At 33.7% G+C, this 21239-nt stretch overlaps 1 protein-coding gene across 1 annotated transcript; it reads left to right on the top strand.

Moving 5' to 3' along the window:
- The first annotated feature begins 132 nt into the window (after positions 1-132).
- On the top strand, positions 133-13941 carry LOC111704930 (uncharacterized). The gene is made up of 7 exons (XM_023477327.1): positions 133-168; positions 2215-2267; positions 5567-5627; positions 11711-12031; positions 12131-12227; positions 12604-12771; positions 13456-13941. The coding sequence occupies exons 3-7, from the start codon at positions 5573-5575 to the stop codon at positions 13565-13567; spliced, it is 753 nt and encodes a 250-aa protein (XP_023333095.1). The 5' UTR covers positions 133-168; positions 2215-2267; positions 5567-5572; the 3' UTR covers positions 13568-13941.
- Positions 13942-21239: the final 7298 nt, after the last annotated feature.

The raw sequence follows: 21239 nt of genomic DNA, 5'->3' as shown, positions 1-21239 counted from the left end.
CTTGCACGTGCAGAAGAAAGTCGCTTTTGTAGAGATAATTTGAATTATGCTTACAGTCCCCTTTAATTATAATATGATGATGATGATGATGATGATGATGATGATGATGATATATTTATATATTTAGTGCGGTTCTTGAGGCAATAGACATACATGATACTATACAAGGTAATAATATTTTATAAAATCTAATATTCTATAAAATTTCATATATTCTGTAAATATAATTGGTTTCTCTGTTTGTATCTAAAAACGTCAACATGGCTTAACCGACCGGGCACAATTTTTTTGTGGCAACTCATATGACATTTAGGAAAGGTTAATAAACTGTATAAATATACAAATTCCAATCTTTTTAAAGTTCTATTCTGTTGTAATTCTTTTGTAAATTCTAAACTTTTAAAAATGATAATCTTTTATAATCTCAATTTTGATTTAATATCTTTGATGAATTCTTTTATCTAAAGGAATTGAGTCTTTGCCACAACCTCAAATTTGCTATTCCCTAAATCTTTGCAACCTAATGTTGTAAACCTTTGATATTTCAAACTATGTATTATGTTAGATCAAAGAATCTAAGTTTGAAATATCAAAGGTATACGACATTGGGTTGCAATGATATGGGGATTAGAAAATCTTTTTAACTTATAAGCAATTAGTGTAATATAAAACCCTATTTCATTTATATCTTTATAACCCGTAAATATACAGGGTGAGTAAAAAAAGTGTGATTTGCGGCGCCTGGTGCAAAGGTGTAACTTTTTTTGTGCAACTCTTCTGTATAGTGTTTTTAATACTTTTTGAAAATTTGTTTTTTTTGGTACTTCAATGGCCCAAAAAAATCTGCGAACCTTTTCTTCTTTCAAAATCATAAGTTCAGAAAAACTAAAATGTGTAAATAAATTGTTTCTATCGAAATCTAAAATTTTAAAAAGATTGAATCACAGAATCTCAGAAAATTTGCAAAATTGTAATTAGAAAATTCGCAATTTTCAGTTATGGTATAATTTTTACGGAAAAATTGTTTTTCAATGGTTCTTAAGATTTCAACTGAACAGCGTATATTCAATACTTTAGAATATACAAGGAAGAAAGGAACTAGAGAATGTAAATAACTTTTCCATAAAAATTAGCCCAGAACTGAAAATTGCAAATTTTTTATTACAATTTTGCCAATTTTTTGTGAGTCTCTGATTCAATCTTAATAAAACTTAAGATTTATAGAGAAATAATATTAATGCACATTTTTGCTTTTCTGAATTTTTGATTTTGAAAGAAAAAAAAAGTCGCGGATTTTCTTTTGGGCCATTGGAGTACCAAAAAAGTTACAAATTTTCAAAAAATATTGAAAAAACACCATACAGGAGAGTTGCTCAAAAAAAGGTACAATTTTGCACCAGGCGCCGTAAACCACACTTTTTTGCGGTCAACTTATTTACCTGTACCTATTTATACAGGGTGTAACCCGAAACATGACAATTTGTAAATAGTTTTGAATGTCGTCATCCATACACTGTATTAGATATGATAGGCTGTTTGCAGTTTATTTCGTTTCAAAAATCTTTTGCTCAAATATATTTTACTATAATATGACTCGTATATAATATTTTTATTATTTTCTTTGGTAATAAATAGCTTAACAACTTATGGAAGAAGACATTCTAAACTATTCACCAACTATCATGTTTCGTGGGACACCCTGTATCTAAATATAGACAGTTTCAACACAGACTTTTGTCTTTTTACGGTGTTTGTGATATCGATAGATTGAAACAACGTATTTAATCTTATAATAAGAATAAAGAGGAGTTAGGCATTTTCCAACATTAGAATTTTTTTTTTGGCAAAAAGATTGCTAAAGATTTTTTCATATACGTTCTTCTTCACAGAGCTAGGTGGGTTTAAAAAGTGTATTTAAACCCCCTTTCACCCCCTCCCTCCAATATAATATTTGAAAACATATTTCTTGTCCTAAATGTATCTTATTTTATATTTTCTTTGACAACTTTTTCAAAGAATTTTTGTATTTCTTCATATCTTCACTTTGCACTCTTTTCAGAGAATCATTTTATTAAATGCAAAAATACATTTCTCGAATCATGATTATTTTTATCATTATTATTATTTCTTTAAATTATTTTTATTATTGCTATTATTATCATTGTTATTATTATGATTATTATCATCATTTTTATTACTATAATTATGATTTAGGAGACGACCTCCTGCGATTTAACAGAACCCGAAGAAAAAGTTTAGCAGTTCAGGTGGATTTTACTCAGTTACTTCTTATGAATTTTACTTATTTTACTTAAGTTTGAAGTGAATATATATAATACACAATTGTTATCTTTCATTTAAAACCTGTAGCACGGGCAGCCGTAGTACATTTGAATTTCCGAGCCGGGTCAACCTTTCCGGTCCCAGTTTGTACTGTACCTAACTCTATGGACAGGACTAGCCGGTGCAACAAGGTTGACGCGGTCAGACTTTATGCCTCATACAGGTTGAATTTACTTTTACTAAAGGGGAATATTTGCGTGGTACAACATATCGTGGGAGACCTCAGAAATCCAAAAGTTGAAATATATAGCCCCGCAAGTATAAAATAGCAAATACAAAATTTCATTAGATTTGCCAAGTATGAATTAAAAAGCAATGTTTTCGTTTATTTTCGTTTGCGGTTTCTCTGCAAAAGTCACTTGCGCATTTTCGGTTATAAGAAGCAATGGAGAAACTCACAGAAATAATCACTTTTCGAGTCAGAAAAACAACAATATCCTCCACATTTATGATCAAACTGTAAATTGGGCATTGCCATTTTTACATAGAGGGTCACATTTAATATTACGCTTACAGTCCCTTTATTTCACTTCAGATTACGCGGACAGTCCCTTTATTTCTGAGTATATGATGTTGACATACAGTCCTTTTATTTCTGAGTATATGTGTTGACGTACAGTCCCTTTATTTCTGAGTATATGATGTTGACGTACACTCCCTTTATTTCTGAGTATGTGATGTTGACGTACAGTCCCTTTATTTCTGAGTATGTGATGTTGAAATACAGTCCCTTTATTTCTGAGTATATGATGTTGACGAACAGTCCCTTTATTTCTGAGTATATGATGTTGGCATACAGTCCCTTTATTTCTGAGAATATGATGTTGACGTACAGTCCCTTTATTTCTGAGTATATGATGTTGACATACAGTTCTTTATTTCTGAGTATGTGATGTTGACATACAGTCCCTTTATTTCTGAGTATGTGATGTTGACGTACGGTCCCTTTATTTCTGAGTATATGATGTTGACATACAGTCCCTTTATTTCTGAGTATATGGTATTGACGTACAGTCCCTTTATTTCTGAGTATATGATGTTGACGTACAGTCCCTTTATTTCTGAGTATATGATGTTGACATACAGTCCCTTTATTTCTGAGTATATGATGTTGACGTACAGTCCCTTTATTTCTGAGTATGTGATGTTGACATACAGTCCCCTTATTTCTGAGTATGTGATGTTGACGTACAGTCCCTTTATTTCTAAGTATATGATTTTGACATACAGTCCCTTTATTTCTGAGTATATGATGTTGACGTACAGTCCAGTTATTTCTGAGTATAGGATGTTGACATGGCTTCCGTTAGACAAATCTAATTTATCTTGTGTAGAAAACTAATTAGTTTCTTCTTTTCAACACGGCTGCCATGTTTAGCAGGTATAGTTGCTTGAAACAGGCTTGCTAGAAATTTACAGATTAGAATAAATAAACAACAGTTAACGGCATTTAACTACATTTTTACAGAAATCGATTTGAAAATTTCGATAAATATGTTTTACAACGAAAATTCTAACGAACTAGCCGAAGGGCCCGGCGTTGCCCGTGAAAAAAATATTTATAAAAATTATTGAGAACTGTTTTAGCCTATAACAACCCCCTGCCACCCATGAGCGTCCACAACAAGTTTCAGCCCATTCGGTTCAGCGGTTTGGCCGGCTATAGGCAACATATATATACCAATGTCTTGTTTTATTTTATAGATTTGTATCAATGACAATTCTCTATTTTGAGGTAATCACTGACATCTCCACAATTCATCATCTTTGCCACAAATCCAAATTTTCTAATCCCCTATATCTTCTTAGCCTGATGATGTAAACCTTTTATATTTAAAACTTGGATTATTTGATCTAACTGAATTCATGTTCTAAAATATCTAAGGTCTACGACCAATTTCATTGGATTGCATAAATACAAAACGTTTCCTTACATAACGTTTCTTTACTGAACACTTCCTTACTGGAATGTTTCCTGCCACTAAACGTTTCCTGTCATCAAACGATTCCTGTCATCAAACGGTTCCTGCCACTAAACGTTTCCTGCTACAAACGTTTCCTTCTACAAAACGCTTCCTAACAAAAGTTATCCAAAAAAAGGAAACGTTATTTAAACAAAAAACATATGTAAGGAAACATTATGTAAGGAAACGTTATGTGAGGAAACGTTATGTAAGGAAACATTATGTAAGGAAACGTTATGTAGGGAAACGTTATGTAAGGAAAAATTATGTAAGGAAACGTTATGTAAGGAAATTTGATGTAAGGAAACGTTTTGTGGAAGGAAACGTTTTATGTAGGAAACGTTTGGTAAGAAAAATTTCGGTAAGGAAACGTTCAGTAAGGAAACATTTAGTAAGGACACGTTCAGTAAGGAAACGTTCATTAAGGAAACGTTATTTAAGGAAACGTTTTTTAAGTGCTTCAAAATCAAAGTTTGTGACAAAGACTCAATTTATGTATTTACAAAGACGCATTTTTAAATAGAACATTAAAATAAAAATACTAGACTATAAAAGGATTGCAAGCTTTAACAAAATACCTTAAAACAAACTTAGATTAAGATGTAAACCTTCATTTTTATTTTATTCTTACTAAGCTTTGTTTTCATCCCCCCCCCATTCCCTTCCTCCCCCCTCTCTAAGATAAAAAAGATATTAATTATTGAATGATATATTGTTTTCTATACATTTAATAACTCATAAACATATGCCTACATTAATATAAAGGCTTTTTGTACGTTTGTTTGTCTGTCTGTTATTTTGTCTGTTTCTTTTTTAAAATGTAGAAGAAAACAGTTTGTAATGGGACTGTACGCTAATTTCTAGTGACCCTCCATGCAAATATTTACAACGGTACCGTTAACAGCTTTGTCAAAGCAATTGAAAATAAAAGCCTATTTATATTATAATATAAATATGAACATAATCTATCTATTTATATATCTATCCATCTATCTATCTATCTATCTATCTATCTATCTATCTATCTATCTATCTATCTATCTATCTATCTATCTATCTATCTATCTATCTATCTATCTATCTATCTATCTATCTATCTATCTATCTATCTATTATCTATCTATTATCTATCTATCTTTCTATCTATCTATCTATCTATCTATCTATCTATCTATCTATCTATCTATCTATCTATCTATCTATCTATCTATCTATCTATCTATCTATCTTTCTATCTATTTATCTATCTATCTATCTAGTTACCAATGATGGATGAGAAAGGAACGGACTTGAATGAATCCCCCAAGGAAGAAATTCAAGGTAAACCTATACAATGGGACCCATCAAATTGAGTAACATAAAGACGACTGCCGTAGTACATTTGAATTTCTAAACCGGGTCAACCTTTCCGTTCCCAGTTTGTACTGTATCGCCCGGACATTGGGTAAATAAAGCAGACATTCAATAGGACTAGCTGGTGCAACAAGTTTGACGCGGTCAGACTTTAGGTTAAATTTACTTTAACTAAAGGGTCAGAGGTTCGTGACCGACCTATTGTACCGGTCTTAGTGCCGCGCGGCAAGTACCGGCCCGAACCTATCCTATCTGTTTCAACTTTGATGTCGCGGCCAGACTTTTTAACAGTACTGTGCCTATTATTGGCCTATTTTATTAGCTTAGTTTAATACAAAAAATTGTCACTTTAGATTGGGGTGATCAAGGTACTAATGCAAAGAAAGTTATTTCAGAGGTTTGTGCTTTTTTGCACTGCAGTGTACTGTCTTCGGGCGAAAAAGTAAACACAAGACGGATGTCGACACAGCCTGATATGGAATCCATTTTCACAAAAATAATCTATGAAATATTCTGGTCATAGGAAACTATTATGTGAATTATCAAAATTAAATGCTTTTAACCTCCTCGGATACTAGACGAACACTGGTTTTAATTTGTATGCAGAGTATACACGACCGCATTTAACTTTCCTTGCATTAGTACCTTGGGGGTGATATCCAACAGTAAGATTAAAAATAATTCATGCGCAAATATGAAAAAAACTAAACTTATTTTAATTAAAATTTATATAAATTGGACTCTGGAGGTACAATATAATTAGCCAAAAAATTAATTTTGAATTTGTAGAAATCCAAAAGCCATCACGTTTTGTTAACAATTTTCACAACATAGATGTTAGACTTAAGTTTTGATTGTACATAGTCCAATGTAGCATGAATTCAAACACTGTTGTTCTGGGTAATAAACCCTCCCTGGTGGTTTGAGTTTAATATTAAGCTTTCTATTAGTAATGCTGCTATAAAAAATAAAACACCATTGTATGTGCCTTAGATTTATTTATGTTATCCAGTAGACAAATAGTAAACAAACAGATTCTAAATACAAGAAAAAATTTAGTAGAATATAAAGATTTATGAAAATAGCTCAAACTGTAGCAATGACTTGTGCCTCAATTTAGAGGATAAGCATTTTACTTTAACCTTACAAGCTAGTAACTCCAGTGAAGAAGTTTTAACAAGAAACAATTGCTCAAAATGTTACAATGTAACAAGCCCCAATTCAGGGAATGAACACTGTACTTTAATCTTACAAGCTAATAACTCCAATTAAGAAGTTAATAAATGTTGACGCTTTGACTGGTCCCTTTAAAGTAAAAGAGGGAGCGGTCCCTTTATTGCTGTAGGTTAAAATACTGCAGTATATTTAATGCACTAAGGAAAGAAAATATTAGGATAAAAAACACGAGAGACTTTAACGAGAGAGCCGAATCCTGGAAGTTATAAATCATGCAACCTCTCTTCAAATACAACATTTATTCATTCATAGAACAACTGTAGTGTAGTGTACACGGACCCATTTCACTTAAAGGGACTGTAAGCTAATTTCTATGCAAAGATGACATTGTCCGATTTACAATGGTACCATTGGCCTTGAAAGGTTTGTCTGATCAAGTATGATAAGATATCATCAGAATTTATACATTTAAACAGAAAAATGGAAATTTCACATTTTAATCAGATTTAGGGGTTAATCAATTGGGCATTGCTCTCTTTGCTTACCTTACAGTACAGTTCACGGTGGACTAAGCCAGGGCGGTCAAATAGGCCTAGGATTAGGCCGGCTACTGTAAAAAGTCTAAACGCGCCATGGGAGTTGTCATAGTTAGCCCTCTCACGGTACTATGCCAAGAAAATTTACCCCTGTCGTATGTTAGTCTGGTTAGGGCGACGTACTGTACTATAGGATCCGGTCAGTACACGCTGTTATCTGGCAGGCCGGTACAAACTTGGCAGGTCCTGTTCAAATTCAAATTTACTACGGCTCAGAGTGAGTTGCTGTAGTATTTTTATTTTCAAAAGCACTTGATAAAGGTATTTGTTTTTTAAGAAGTCGGATAAGTCTTCTTTTATTCGACAGCGGGGGGGGGAGGGGGAGGGGGGGTATAGAATTGGAAGGTTTTTAAAAATTATCAAAGACAGTTTTTCTCTTTATGTTTTTTACATTCATGTTTTTTTGTTTTTCTCTTCTATATATAGCATTGTTTTTCAGAGTATAATCTTGTTATTGAACACACGTACAAGCTTGTTAAGAAACAATGTACATGGTTTTTCTTTTCTCAAAACTGCAATTTTATTAATGATGTTCATTCCGTTGTTTTCTGGATGTTTTTGCTTTTATTTTCTTATTTATTTATTTTGTAATTATTAATTGTGTATTTGTATGTTTGTATCATAGACTAATTAAAATAATAAATAGGACACTAGATGTCCTCTTTTCTAGATTTCTATGTGTTTCGTTCACAATAATCCTGACGCAGAAGCCCAAAGGAGTTAAGTGTAGTCGGCGTAGAACAGACTCTTTCTCTGTCTTTGTCCACCGCCCGACCCCCTTAAAGCTTCTAAGAAAAGTTTTAAATATTTCCAAGTTGGTTTGAAAAGACAGGCTCCGGAAAAATTTAATATTGACTCTACTTCAAGAAATCTCTTGAGGATAGGACTGGGCCTCAGTTTTAGGAAATGATATTTTTTTCTATTAACCTTTAACAACCATATCCTATTATTCATAGATATTTTACAATAACAGATAGGACGCTAGAGTGCCACCTGCAAGCAGTGCATGCTCTCTCTATGTCATGTTATTCAACGCTGCCTGCGCGGAACTCCTTTGTACTTCTGCCTCAGGGTTATTGTGAACGAAAAATCCCAAAATTTTGAAAAAACGACATCTAGTGTTGTATCTGTTTTTATCAATTAATCTATGATGCTATTATTGAAGACAGTAAGCACCAACTGGAAAGCTGTTCTAAATGTTTACCATCTCTATCGACCATCTGTAAGTTAATAATAACACAACTGCACTAATTGTCAACAATATTTAATTATTAACCATTAACGACCTAAAACACATAATTTTGGGAACTGGGCGATAAAAAAAAAGGTTAAGGGCATTGTCAACGAACTTGAAATGAAAAAAAACCCTAGAACCAAGCGCTGCGGCTAGGATTGGCTAGAGGGCCGAGCGCTGCGGCTAGGGCAGACTTGGGAAAATCCTCTTGAAAAGTTTCTACATCCCCAGTCCTACTTGAGGTATCCACCTGGGAGTAAACTTGATCTTGGAATAAACCTAATCTTGGAGTAAACTTGATCTTGAAGTAAACTTGATCTAGGAGTAAACTTGATCTGGGAGTAAACTTGATCTGGAAGTAATGATCTGGGAGTAAACTTGATCTGGGAGTAATAATCTGGGAGTAAAGTTGATCTTGTAGTAAACTTGATCTGGGAGTAAACTTGATCTGGGAATAAACTTGATCTGGGAGTAAACTTGATCTGGGAGTAAACTTGATCTTGTATTAAACTTGATCTTGGAGTAATATTAATCTTAGAGTAATTTTGATATTGGAGAAATCTTGATCTGGGAGTAAACTTGATCTTTGAATAAATCTAATCTTAAAGTAAACTTGATCTTGTATTAAACTTGATCTTGGAGTAATCTTAATCTTGTAGTAAACCGGATCTGTGAGTAAACTTGATCTTGGAGTAATCTTAATCTTGTAGTGAACTTGATCTGGGAGTAAACTTGATCTTGAATTAAACTTGATCTTAAAGTAAACTTGATCTTGAAGTAAACTTGATCTTTGAGTAAACTTGATCTTTAAGTAAACTTGATCTTTAAGTAAACTTGATCTTGAAGTAAACTTGATCTTTAAGTAAACTTGATCTTAAAGTAAACTTGATCTTAAAGTAAACTTGATCTTAAAGTAAACTTGATCTTAAAGTAGATAAATTTACATGTTAACATAATAAAAAAGTCTAGGAATTATTAGAATGAAAAAAGTGAAACAATGAAAGCTGAAAATTGCATTGAAGAAAAATATGAAAATCTCATGCTGCATCAAAATCTTTTAAAACCTAAACACAAAAACATTTTTGGTAGAAATCTCTGCAATGTTTTTATTTGATTGTTTCACAGATCAGTCAGATATGAGGTAGTCAAAGATGGATCATTGACACGGACCACCCTGCCATCTAGCTGGAGTATGAAATAGAAGGAAGATACAACTGACGCGGTCCGCCTTACCAAACGATTATGCATGCTTTGCAGACGGATACTCCATTTGTATAAGAAATATTCAGAATAGGTTATTGTATACGCGGTAATTGTACACCAGACAAATATTCCTTAATCAATGGAGTACTGTCTGCAAAGCATGCATAATCATATGGTAGGGCGGGCCGCGTCAGTTATATCTCCCTTCTATTTCATATTCCATGGGTAGTCATAGTTGGATCATTGACGCGGACCACCCTGCCTATCTAGCCGCAAATTAGTTACTTAACAGTCAGCTGTATATTTCAAGTTAAAGGGAGTGACCGGCAATGTATGATAGTTGAACTGAGAATTTAGTATTGTGGAGAATTTTTTTAAGGAATCATGTGAGATCTATTAGACGTTTTACGGTGCGTATTGTTAAGAAAGAGAACAAATTCAATTAAAAAAAAAATCCTCATTTATGAGGGAAGATGTTGAGAATCAGGTTAAAAAAAATATTCAATTATTAAGACGAAAAATGAAAGAACAATTCTGCAGTAAACCAAATAGTTGTTTAGGAACAGGTTGTGAAAATGAAATTAACTATTGTTATCAAAAATAAGTAATTTTATTCAGTTATTGGTTTCTGTAATGTCTCATTGTTCACAAACATTTTTTGAAGATTTCCTTGAATTTTTATTAAAAAGACGTCATTTGAAGAATTTGAAAAAATCTGTAAGCAAATTCATAAAGAATAAGAAATTCAATATAATGATGAAAAAGAAATAGTTAATTTTAACATTGATTTATTCAGAAAACTTCAATAAACATCTAATAAGTTTACAGTAGAATTTTTTTACACTTTTTCGTCGTTATTTATAATTTAAAAAAATCGATTCTCTTAAGTAAGCACACAAATGAATGATTTTAAACGTCGACTTTGAAATCCAACCTCCAATTCAGTAATTATACATCATAAAAACTCTTTTTCTATGTCTCAAATGAATCCTAAAAAAGTTCACCACAATTCTACATTCTCAGTTCAAATACCTTCATTGCAAGTCACTCCCTTTAATATATTATTCGAGGTGCATAATTCGGGGTTATTTCCACAGTGTGTTTAGTGATCCAATTAACGTTGGGGCGGATAACTTGTCAGACGCGTCTGCATCTTTATTTACCTTGGCTGTGGTTTGTTTACTAAAATAAATGGGATTGCCATTCAGATCATCTGTTGTAATTTAGATCTGAACTTCCAAGGCAGGAAATTGCAGGAGGAAAAGTTTTATTCAACTTTACACAAATTGTACAATAAAGTTTGAAAATTTAACTTCCAAGATGACAGACTCAGCTGTGAAGCGAAATCAAGTTTTTTTTTAGTAAAATTTGTAAATACATTTTTTGCAGATCTTTCTGTTTTGGTTTGCAAGTTTTAAAAACTTTTGCAGGAGCTAAATCTTTAAATTCCCACCACTCACTGTTCCCTGAGCCTCTTGTATTGGATTCACTTAATCCAGATTGCTAAATCTCTGCATCCACGGTCGATGCACTTTTGATTTTCTGCTCAATCTTCTCTTTTTCGGACCAATTCTCTCATTGATTACGCGCCGAAATTTTGAAATTTCTTGGCTTCTGATTGGCTGTTCGGTTTCAACAATCAGCACTCTGATTGGTTGGATTTTTGACAATTTCCCGGATATTATCATAGGATTAAATTATTTTTAAGATTAATAAAAAGAGGAGATCAAGCATTAATCTTGATATCCACAATTCTAAAGGTCTAGTATCTCTGGGTTTCGATATATTCTGACTTAGAAATTAACATTAAAAATAGGGCTGACAAAAATATTTTTTTTCAGGCAGAGAAAGCAGATCTGTAAAGAATGGAATGCAAGATAAAGAAGGATCTGCCTTGCATTCTACTCTTCGCACTGATGACCAAGCAACAAATAAAAAGCCCGCGAAGAAATCTAATAAAACCAGTTTTGAACAGCTGACAGATGAGCAAGCAGCAGAGCGGGGTCCAGAGATAGAGAAACCTAATAAAGAATATGAATCTAAACCTAAGAAAGCTGGACGTAAATCAAGTTTTGATAAAATCAAATCTGAGCTGAAAATAAAGATAAAAGGAGTTCGTAAAAAAATTTCCTTGGATGACGAGGAGATGCTAAAAAACAAAGGAAAGTATTTATAATTAACAAATAACTATTCAGGAGGAATGTTCCAAAAAGCAATATAGAATTCTATTCAGAGATATATTTATATTTTACTGAAATTAGGGGATGATGAAGAGGAAAATGAGGAGCACCAGAAGAAATGGAATTTTTTGAAGAATCGAAGACGATCCGAGGGAAGTGCACTAAAATGCGCGACCAGGTGAACTGATAAATTTATTAAAAAGCAAACATGGGTCCTGAATTACATAAGTCAGAAACGTTTGCATAGAAAAAGTCTGTTAAAAACCTAAGATATAACAGACGTTAACCTGATTTTCATATAACAGACGTTATAACCTGATTTTGATATAAAATGTCACGAAAAAACCTGTTTTAGCATTTAATTAGAGAGCTTTAAAAATGATGCTTTTTAGATGCTTCAGATATAAGATCTTATTCTAGTACAAGAATTTTTTTTACAATTTGTTAAAGATTCATACTCATGACCACCCCCAAGACCACTTAACCTCCCACCCATTATTCTTGTATTTAAAAATTTGTCAGCCATCTAGGATAAAATCATTATCTATTTTTAGTTTGAACGATGATAGACGTACCTCAGAACCGTTTCATTTTGAACCTATTTCCGGGTTCCTCCGACCCAGTTCCGGTCCAGGTTCCTCAGATCCGTTCCTTGGAACATCCTCTTCCTCGGAGAACATGAATTCCATTCTGGATTCTTACAATATAGACAGGAACATTAGGTAAGCCATTATCTTTAAGTTAACAACGATTTTTTTCATTGGCTGTTAGATGTTAGGTACTTTCCCAAAGGGTTTTAACCAACTGTGCAACTTCGTTTAAAAGTTTAAAAGTTGGCGTTTTGAGAAAAAAGTTTTCCGTTTCAAAATTGTCTCGAGAAATCGATATATAACTGTGTCAAAATTATATCTAAACGTCTTCCAAAAAATGCGGAAAAATGCGAAAATTTTCGTTCGCATTTAGCAAACTTTTTCGCGAAATTTAACATTTTTTCCGAAAATGAATGAAGCGAAAAAATGCAAATGCCATCTAAAATTTCGCGAAAAAAAATTTCCCGATTTGTTTTTGCGAAACTGAGAAAGCAAAAATTTCGTTTAAATATTTTCGCGAAAACTTCGAGAAAAAAATCAGCAAAAATTGCTGCAACAATTAATTGCTCAAAAAAACTTGTTGAATTCTCTGCTCTGATAGCTCAATATTTCAAGATATGTCATATTTATAATTGCTCTTCCTTTACTTTAATAAATGTTTGATAAAGTGAATTTGATTTATCTTTTTAAGTTTTTGTTCGTCCAAATACGTTCACCCATGATGATGAACCAGCCAATTAAAATTTCCGTATTTTTTTGCGAAATTTTCGTGTTTGAATAACAACTTTTTTATTTACTTTTTTCTCTTTTTTTTAGTCCAAACATACTGAATGCTCCTGATGATTCCACGGTTCAATGCTTCTGTGGCGACATCTCTTGTCCATTTTGTAATCTACTAAGTAACTTAGAACTTAATTATAATAAATAGAGTCCTTTCCTTGTTACGATGCAAGGGAGGGAACCCCCCGCCACCATGAGCCTCCGCTATGCAGACCGAGCCTCCCAAATTTGCAACGCAGGACGAGCCTCTGCCATAGAGTACAGAGCCTTTCCTATGAAATAAACAAGCCTTTGCTATTCAACACAGGTTTTTTAAAATCTTGGTTTTTATGTGTAATGAAAATTTTTTAACAATTACTGTTTAGCGGAGGCTCGTACTGCCTGGCAAGTTTGGGAGGCTCGATCATGGTGCAAAGGGGAGGCTCATGGCGGCCGTGGGTTCCAACCCTAATGTTACAGTTTTTTTAAATGTAAAGAGACTGTTAGCGTAATTTCAAGTTACCCTCCATGCAAAGATGGCAAGGCCCAATTTTACAACTTTGAAAGTTTTGTCTGATCAAGTAAGAATTGGATATCCATGTTTTTGTTAATTTAAACTGTTCATATTCTTTGTGGTTTCTCTGCAAAAGTGAATTGCACATTTCATGTTTATAAGAAGCAATGGAGAAATTCACGGAAATAAACAATTTACGAGTCATTTTTAATTAGATTAAGGTTGTAAGGGTTATAAATTATAGGTCATTGCTATCTTTGCATGGAGAGTTATTTGAAATTACACTTACAGTCCCTTAAATACACTTACAGTCCCTTAAATACACTTACAGTCCCTTAAATACACTTACAGTCCCTTAAATACACTTACAGTCCATTAAATACACTTACAGTCCCTTAAATACACTTACAGTCCCTTAAGTACACTTACAGTCCCTTAAATACACTTACAGTCCCTTAAATATGTTTTTTTCTGTTATTTTCAGCGTCCATATTACTAATTAATATGTTAGCAAGTTAAAAAATTATGTTATTTTGGGGTAGCGTTAATAAGCCTTACCGTCCATGTAGGACGAGAAAACACTGTTATTTAAGTGATTTCAACAATATAGCCAGGAAGATTTTACTTGCGCGCAATTGCGGGCCTTGTAATTTCCGCACAATTCCGCTGAATTCCACGCAATTTCGCGCAGTTCCGCTCCACAAAATTCCGATTGGAAAATCTAAAAATATTTTTTCCAAGAACGGTTATTTTCGATCGGTAACGATAATAAAAACTAACGGTTTTTGCAGTTCGTTAATGAAATCCTCCGCTCATTTTCAATTCCCTATAGCTCGTTAACGACCCTATATTGCATGATTGCATCCCAGACTATAAGTATCTAAATCCAGATGTAAATTAGTAGCATTTTTGGGGGGAAAAGCTCTGTACAGTGATAACCAGAAAACTGTAAAATAGGAGAACAACATTAAAGCACATCTGAAGTGCATTTCATGTCGTTATAAAGGAAAAAAGGTATGAAATCACTTATTAAGTGAAATGGGTCTGTTTACATTGCACAATTGCTGTGCCTCATGTACATTGGACTATTTAAAGTCATAACTTGAGTCTGCTTCACATTCAAGAGTTTTCTAGTTATCACTGAATTATAAAATTATAAATCAAGAAAATTCGAAATGAAGTGTTTGGGAGAAAAAAGCTTTGGAGGAAATAAAAGCAAAGAACCTGTCAAATCTTTCGTTGGGATGTTTAGAAAGATGAAAATTTCCCTGTATGATATTTGAAGGACTGCAGTATGGTTTTGGTGAATTATATTGGCGTACAAAGCCTAGGGGTGTCAGAAATGATTTTTTGCATTGTTTTAACAACTTCTATAAAACTTTTAAAGTCTAATTTTTGATAAAACTTTTTGTTCTGGATGATTGCAAATATTTATCTAAAACTTTCTTAAACCGGCATATTTTTTCTATATTCATTTAGTTAAGAGTTTGAGTCAAAATAAGTATTAATAAATATTGCTTTATATCGAGTAGATATCCTTAAACATACCGATGTAAAACCTTTCAGAAAGTAGGAAAGATTCTGCAAAAAAATGTTGCCAAACCAAACAGAATTTTCATTTTGAACTAAAATATTTAGAACTTAAAGAAGCTTTTCTGGGTTGCACTTTACTCTAGTTTTGCGTTATTTTTATTTGTGTAAAACAGTATAAAAGACATTCTGTTGATGGTTTAAAACTAAACAGCTGATGATTAATTGGAGGGAGGAATGGCAAAAACACCAATTTGTAATTCGAAAATCTTTTAATGGAAAGTGATTGTAACAGGGAATACAGAGTGCTTTAGGGTACAGGGTACTACAATGTACTGCAAAGTACTGGGCTTTACTGGGGGGAGGGGGTACAGAAACCAAACAGAATTTTTTTTTTTTTTAATAAAAAATATGTAAGTAAGCACTTCTAAGGATGTTTTCTTTATAGTTTTGCACTATTTTCACAGGACAAAAAAGCTAGTTTAATACTAATCAGCTGATCACTTAATGGAGGTAGGGAGCACCCCACAGCACCCGACAGTACCCCAAAGTACCCCAAAGTACCCAACAGAACCCTGCAGATATGGAGATTACAAATTGGCGTTGTTGCCATCCCTCCCTCCATTAAGTGGTCAGCTGATTAGTATTAAACTAGCTTTTTTTGTCCATGAAAATAGTACAAAACTATAAAGAAAACATCCTTAGAAGTGCTTAACTGACTCTACTTATATATTTTTATTAAAAATTAAAAATTCTGTTTGGTTTATGTACCCCCTTTCCCCCCAGTATACCCCAGTAAAGCCCAGTACTTTGCAGTACATTGTAGTACCCTGTACCCTGAAGCACTCTGTATTCCCTGTTACCATCACTTTCCATAAAAATATTTGGGAATTTCAAATTGGTGTTTTTGCCATTCCTCCCTCCAATGAATCATCAGCTGTTTAGTTTTAAACCATCAACGGAACCTCTTTTATACTGTTATACACAAATGAAAATAATGCAAAACTAGAGTAAAGTGCAGCCCAGAAAAGCTTCTATATAAGTTCTAAATATTTTTGTTCAAAATAGAAATTCTGTTTGGTTTGGCAACTTTTTTCTGCAGAATCTTTCTTACTTTCTGAAAGGTTTCACATCGAGATGTATAAGGATATCTACTCGATATAAAGCAATATTTATTGATACTTATTTTAACTCAAACTCTTAACTAAATGAATATAGAAAAAATATGCCGGTTTAAGAAAGTCTTAGATAGATATTTGTAATCATCCAGAACAAAAAGTTTTATCAAAATTAAACTTTTTTAGGTTTATTGAACGTTTTCAAAAAATGCAAAAAAAAATCATTTCTGACACCCCTAGCCTTAGCACGTCAATATAATTCCCCAAAACCAAACTGCAGTCCTTCAAATATCATACAGGGAAATTTTCATCTTTCTAAACATCCCAACGAAAGATTTGACAGGTTCTTTGAAATTTTTTCTTTGTAATAACTTTATCAAAATATTTTTAAGAATAAAGATTTATAATTTTGTGAGCATTTGGATTTTGGCCATTGGCAGAGAGTGAGTTTTTATCGGTGGGCAAACCCATTCATTTTACAATAGCAGAAATGTTAATTTTGATAAATTCCAAATATCAAAGAAATAATTTTTCTTGTTTTATTCTTGTTTTTTTCTCATTTGTAATTATTACCTCCCATGAAGATTAAAAACTTGATTTATCTGAATGGAAAAAAAAATTATTGAAAAATAGTTTTTATTTTACATATTTGTTAAATATATTTTGTTAACTTGTAATCAAAAAAAATTTGTATAGTTAGAAATAGTATATAAATATATGAATAAAATGTTAATATTTCTAAAGCATGTAGATTTTGAAAACCATAAAAGTTATGACTGTTTTTTTATTTACGATCTAAATTACATTTTTAGGTAAAACAACTTATTTTAAAAGATTTGAAATTTTGAAAACATCAAAATTAACCACTCAAATTTTTGCGAAAGAAAGCGCAAATTTTTGCTTTTGTTGTTTTCTGTTTTTGCACAAAAAAATAGATCTTTGCCCAACCATTCGCAAACTTCATTTTGCGCAAAATTGCGCTATATCGATTTTGCGCTATTCTGTTTAGCGTAAGGTTGAATAAAAGTGTAAACTGTATAAATTAGTAATCTATGAGATTGCAATTTTTGGCATGAAGTTGCAACGCTTATAAAGGGAACTGATTACTTAAAACTCTACTGATCCAAGGTACTAATGCAAGGAAAGTTAATTGCGGTTGTGTATACTCTGCGTACATATTGAAACCAGTTCTCTGTGGGCGGAATTTGTAAACAAGAATAGATGCATCCGTGTTCATTTAGTATCCATGTTATCAGTGTTAATTTTGATATCTTTGATAATCCACATAATAGTTTCCTAAAAATCAAGATGTGCACGATCTCACATAAATCGAGTTCATTGTAGAACTTTTTTTACATGTCGTCGTTATTTAATAATTTCAAAAAACTAATTCTGAAAACGTATCCACCCCCAAAGTAGGAGTTTTGAACGTCGAATTTGCGCTCAAACTCAGGATTTACAGATCTTTAAAAAGTTTGATATGTCTCAAATGAATCCGAAAGAAGTTTTCCACAACACTGCAGAGTAGATATCAAGATTAACAGTTGTAGATTATACAAATAAATCGATCAGTATTTTGCCAATTTTTCCATTAAAACTTAAGAATGAAACAGACGCATTGTATTTCTAAAATATATGTCTTAGCCTAGAAAAAAAATTAAACTAGATATACTGTACGGTGTACTGTATGATGTAATGTACGGTGTACTGTACGGTGTAATGTACGATGTACTGTACGGTGTAATGTACGGTGTAATGCATGGTATATTGTATGGTGTAATATACGGTGTAATATACGGTGTACTGTGCTGTGTACTTGACGGTGTACTGCACAGTGTACTGTACGGTGTACAGTACGGTGTATTGTACGGTTTACTGTACGGTTTACAGTATGGTGTACTGTACGGTGTACAGTACAGTGTACTGTACGGTGTACAGTACAGTGTACTGTACGGTGTACTGCACGGTGTACTGTACGGTGTAATGTACGATGTAATGTACGGTGTAATGTAAAGTGTACTGTGCGGTGTACTGTACGGTGTACTGTACGGTGTACTGCATGGTATATTGTATGGTGTGATATACGGTGTAATATATGGTGTACTGTGCTGTGTACTGCACGGTGTACTGCACAGCGTACTGTGCGGTGTACAGTACGGTGTACTGTACCGTGTACTGTACTGTGTACTGTACTGTACTGTACTGTGTACTGTACTTTGTACTATACTGTGTACTGTACTGTGTACTGTACTGTGTACTGTACTGTGTACTGTACTGTGTACTGTACTGTGTACTGTACTGTGTACTGTACTGTGTACTGTACTGTGTACTGTCTGTGTACTGTACTGTGCAACTATATAAGCAGTGTATACACAATATACTTTCTTGATTTATTCTGACAACTGTCCAAATAGAAGGTAATAATTCAAAAAGTTTTATTTCCCGTCACTTCTTTTATTCAAAGATGAAGGATTGAATAAAGAAATAAAACAATTGTAAAATCTCAATACTTTCATTTCGTGAAAATATGTTAAGGAAGAAAGTAAAAAAAAGGACACCGGACAAAGTCAATTAATAATTAGAATACAAAAAAATATTTGTAAAAATCCAAAGGCATGAATAAAAAATTTAAACTGATAAGATTTTATATTAACTTTATAAGAGTTTACTCTCTTGAATATACTGATGTAGTCCTTGGAAAAAAAGTTTCCGGAAAAAAGTATTAAAATTTCACACTAAAAAAGTCCTGTGGAAAAAAGTCCTTTCGTTTAAAAGTCTCCGGAAAAAAATTCCTACCAATTCGAGACTTTAATTTCAAGGATTTTTTAGGAAAAAAGTCACTGGAATCCAAAACATAGGACTTTATTTCCAGTGACATTTTTTCCAGAGACTTGAGAAAATTCGGACTTTTTTCCAAAGTTTTTATTTACAGGTTTTTTTTCCAGAAATTTTTTTTTCCCGGGACTTTCCTACATAGATTCAGATTATCTTCATCTCAATTAAAAGTTCCCACGAATTCTTATATCTATGGTTTCTAGGAAGTGGTCTGAAATGCATGCATTACTGGAAATGACAAGTAAGTATTGTCAGCTCTCCAGAACACCACTCTTTTAAGTATATTCCCTTGCTTTTATCTTTATCCTTTTCTTATACTGTTTCTTCCCCCTCCTATCCTTCCCCCTTCCCCCCCTCTACCTCGCAGTACTCCACAGTACCAGCAGTACCCAGCAGTACACACAGAACCCGCAGTACCCAGTATATATACCCCGCAGTACCACACAGTACCAGCAGTACCCGGCAGTACACACAGAACCCGCAGTAGCCAGTATATACCCCGCAGTACCCCACAGTACCCAGCAGTACCCAGCGGTAACACAGAACCTGCAGTAGCCAGTATATACCCCGCAGTACCCCACAGTACCAGCAGTACCCAGCAGTACACACAGAACCCGCAGTAGCCACTATATACACTGCGGTACCCTGCAGTACCCAGCAGTACCCGGCAGTACACACAGAACCCGCAGTACCCAGTATATACCCTGCAGTACCCCACAGTACCAGCAGTACCCGGCAGTACACACAGAACCTGCAGTAGCCAGTATATACCCAGCAGTACCCAGCAGTACCCATCAGTACCCGGCAGTACACACAGAACCCGCAGTAGCCAGTATATACCCTGTGGTACCCTGCAGTACCCGGCAGTACACACACAGAACCCGCAGTAGCCAGTATATACCCTGAGGTACCCTGCAGTACCCAGCAGTTCCCGGCAGTGCCCAAAGAACCTGCAGTACCCTGTGGTGCCATAATACTCCTGTGAGGGAGGGGGGGGGGCAGACCCCCAGTTTACCCATTACTGCACTACCGCAGAACCCCACACAGTATAAGTTCCATGTTGTTTATCTCTTAACTTATTCTTCTTGTTTGTTCTCCTTCCTTCCTTTACAAAACTAATTTAGAATTATCTATCTATTTGTATATATACATGTATGTAAATATAAATATATATATATATATGTTTTGTAGTGAAAACCTACTCCATAACAGGTTCTCAAACGTATCTATCCAGGTACAATCTGTCTGCTATCAAACTCAACCAGGGCAGAATCCCAGGCTCTAAATACCACACAGGGACACAAGCATAGATATCAAAATCCAGCTACTTATACAGTACTCAACCAGGACTGAATCCCAGGCTCTAAATGCCACACAAGGACACAAGCCTAGCTATCAATAAGCTATCTATATTGGTCCCAAATGATTGGGACGATCAAAGCTGCTTTAAATGCCATCACAGGGACACAAGTCTAGCTATATAACAAGCTCTATATCGAACCCAAATGATAGGGACAATCCAATACTCTAAATGCCACACAGGGACACAAGCCTAGTTACACAAAAAGCTATATATCTATCCCAAATGATGGGGACGATCATACCTGGTTATATGAACACAGGGGTTTAGTGCTCTAAATGTCACACAATGATACAAGCTTAGCTAGATTATAAAAACAGGGCTTCAGGTTTACTCTCACGTAGTGAACAGTACAGAGTTAGTTTAAAAACTAAGCTGTATTTAATATCTTATGTCACAAGTTAACATGACTGGACATAATTACAATTCCTACGTAGTTATCTATATCATATGATTAAGACAATCATATTACGCACAGTTAAAG

This window comes from Eurytemora carolleeae, unplaced genomic scaffold, assembly GCF_000591075.1.
Source record: "Eurytemora carolleeae unplaced genomic scaffold, Eaff_2.0 scaffold338, whole genome shotgun sequence".
Taxonomy (NCBI): Eukaryota; Metazoa; Arthropoda; class Copepoda; order Calanoida; family Temoridae; genus Eurytemora; species Eurytemora carolleeae.
This window is presented reverse-complemented; position numbering and strand designations above follow the sequence as displayed.

Excerpts from the sequence above, each read along its gene's own strand:
- LOC111704930 (XM_023477327.1), top strand. The coding sequence starts at position 5,573 with ATGATGGATGAGAAAGGAACGGACTTGAATGAATCCCCCAAGGAAGAA. Across the intron at positions 5,628-11,710 it reads CCCCAAGGAAGAAATTCAAG|GCAGAGAAAGCAGATCTGTA; the intron begins GTAAACCTATAC and ends ATTTTTTTTCAG. Across the intron at positions 12,032-12,130 it reads GGAGATGCTAAAAAACAAAG|GGGATGATGAAGAGGAAAAT; the intron begins GAAAGTATTTAT and ends TACTGAAATTAG.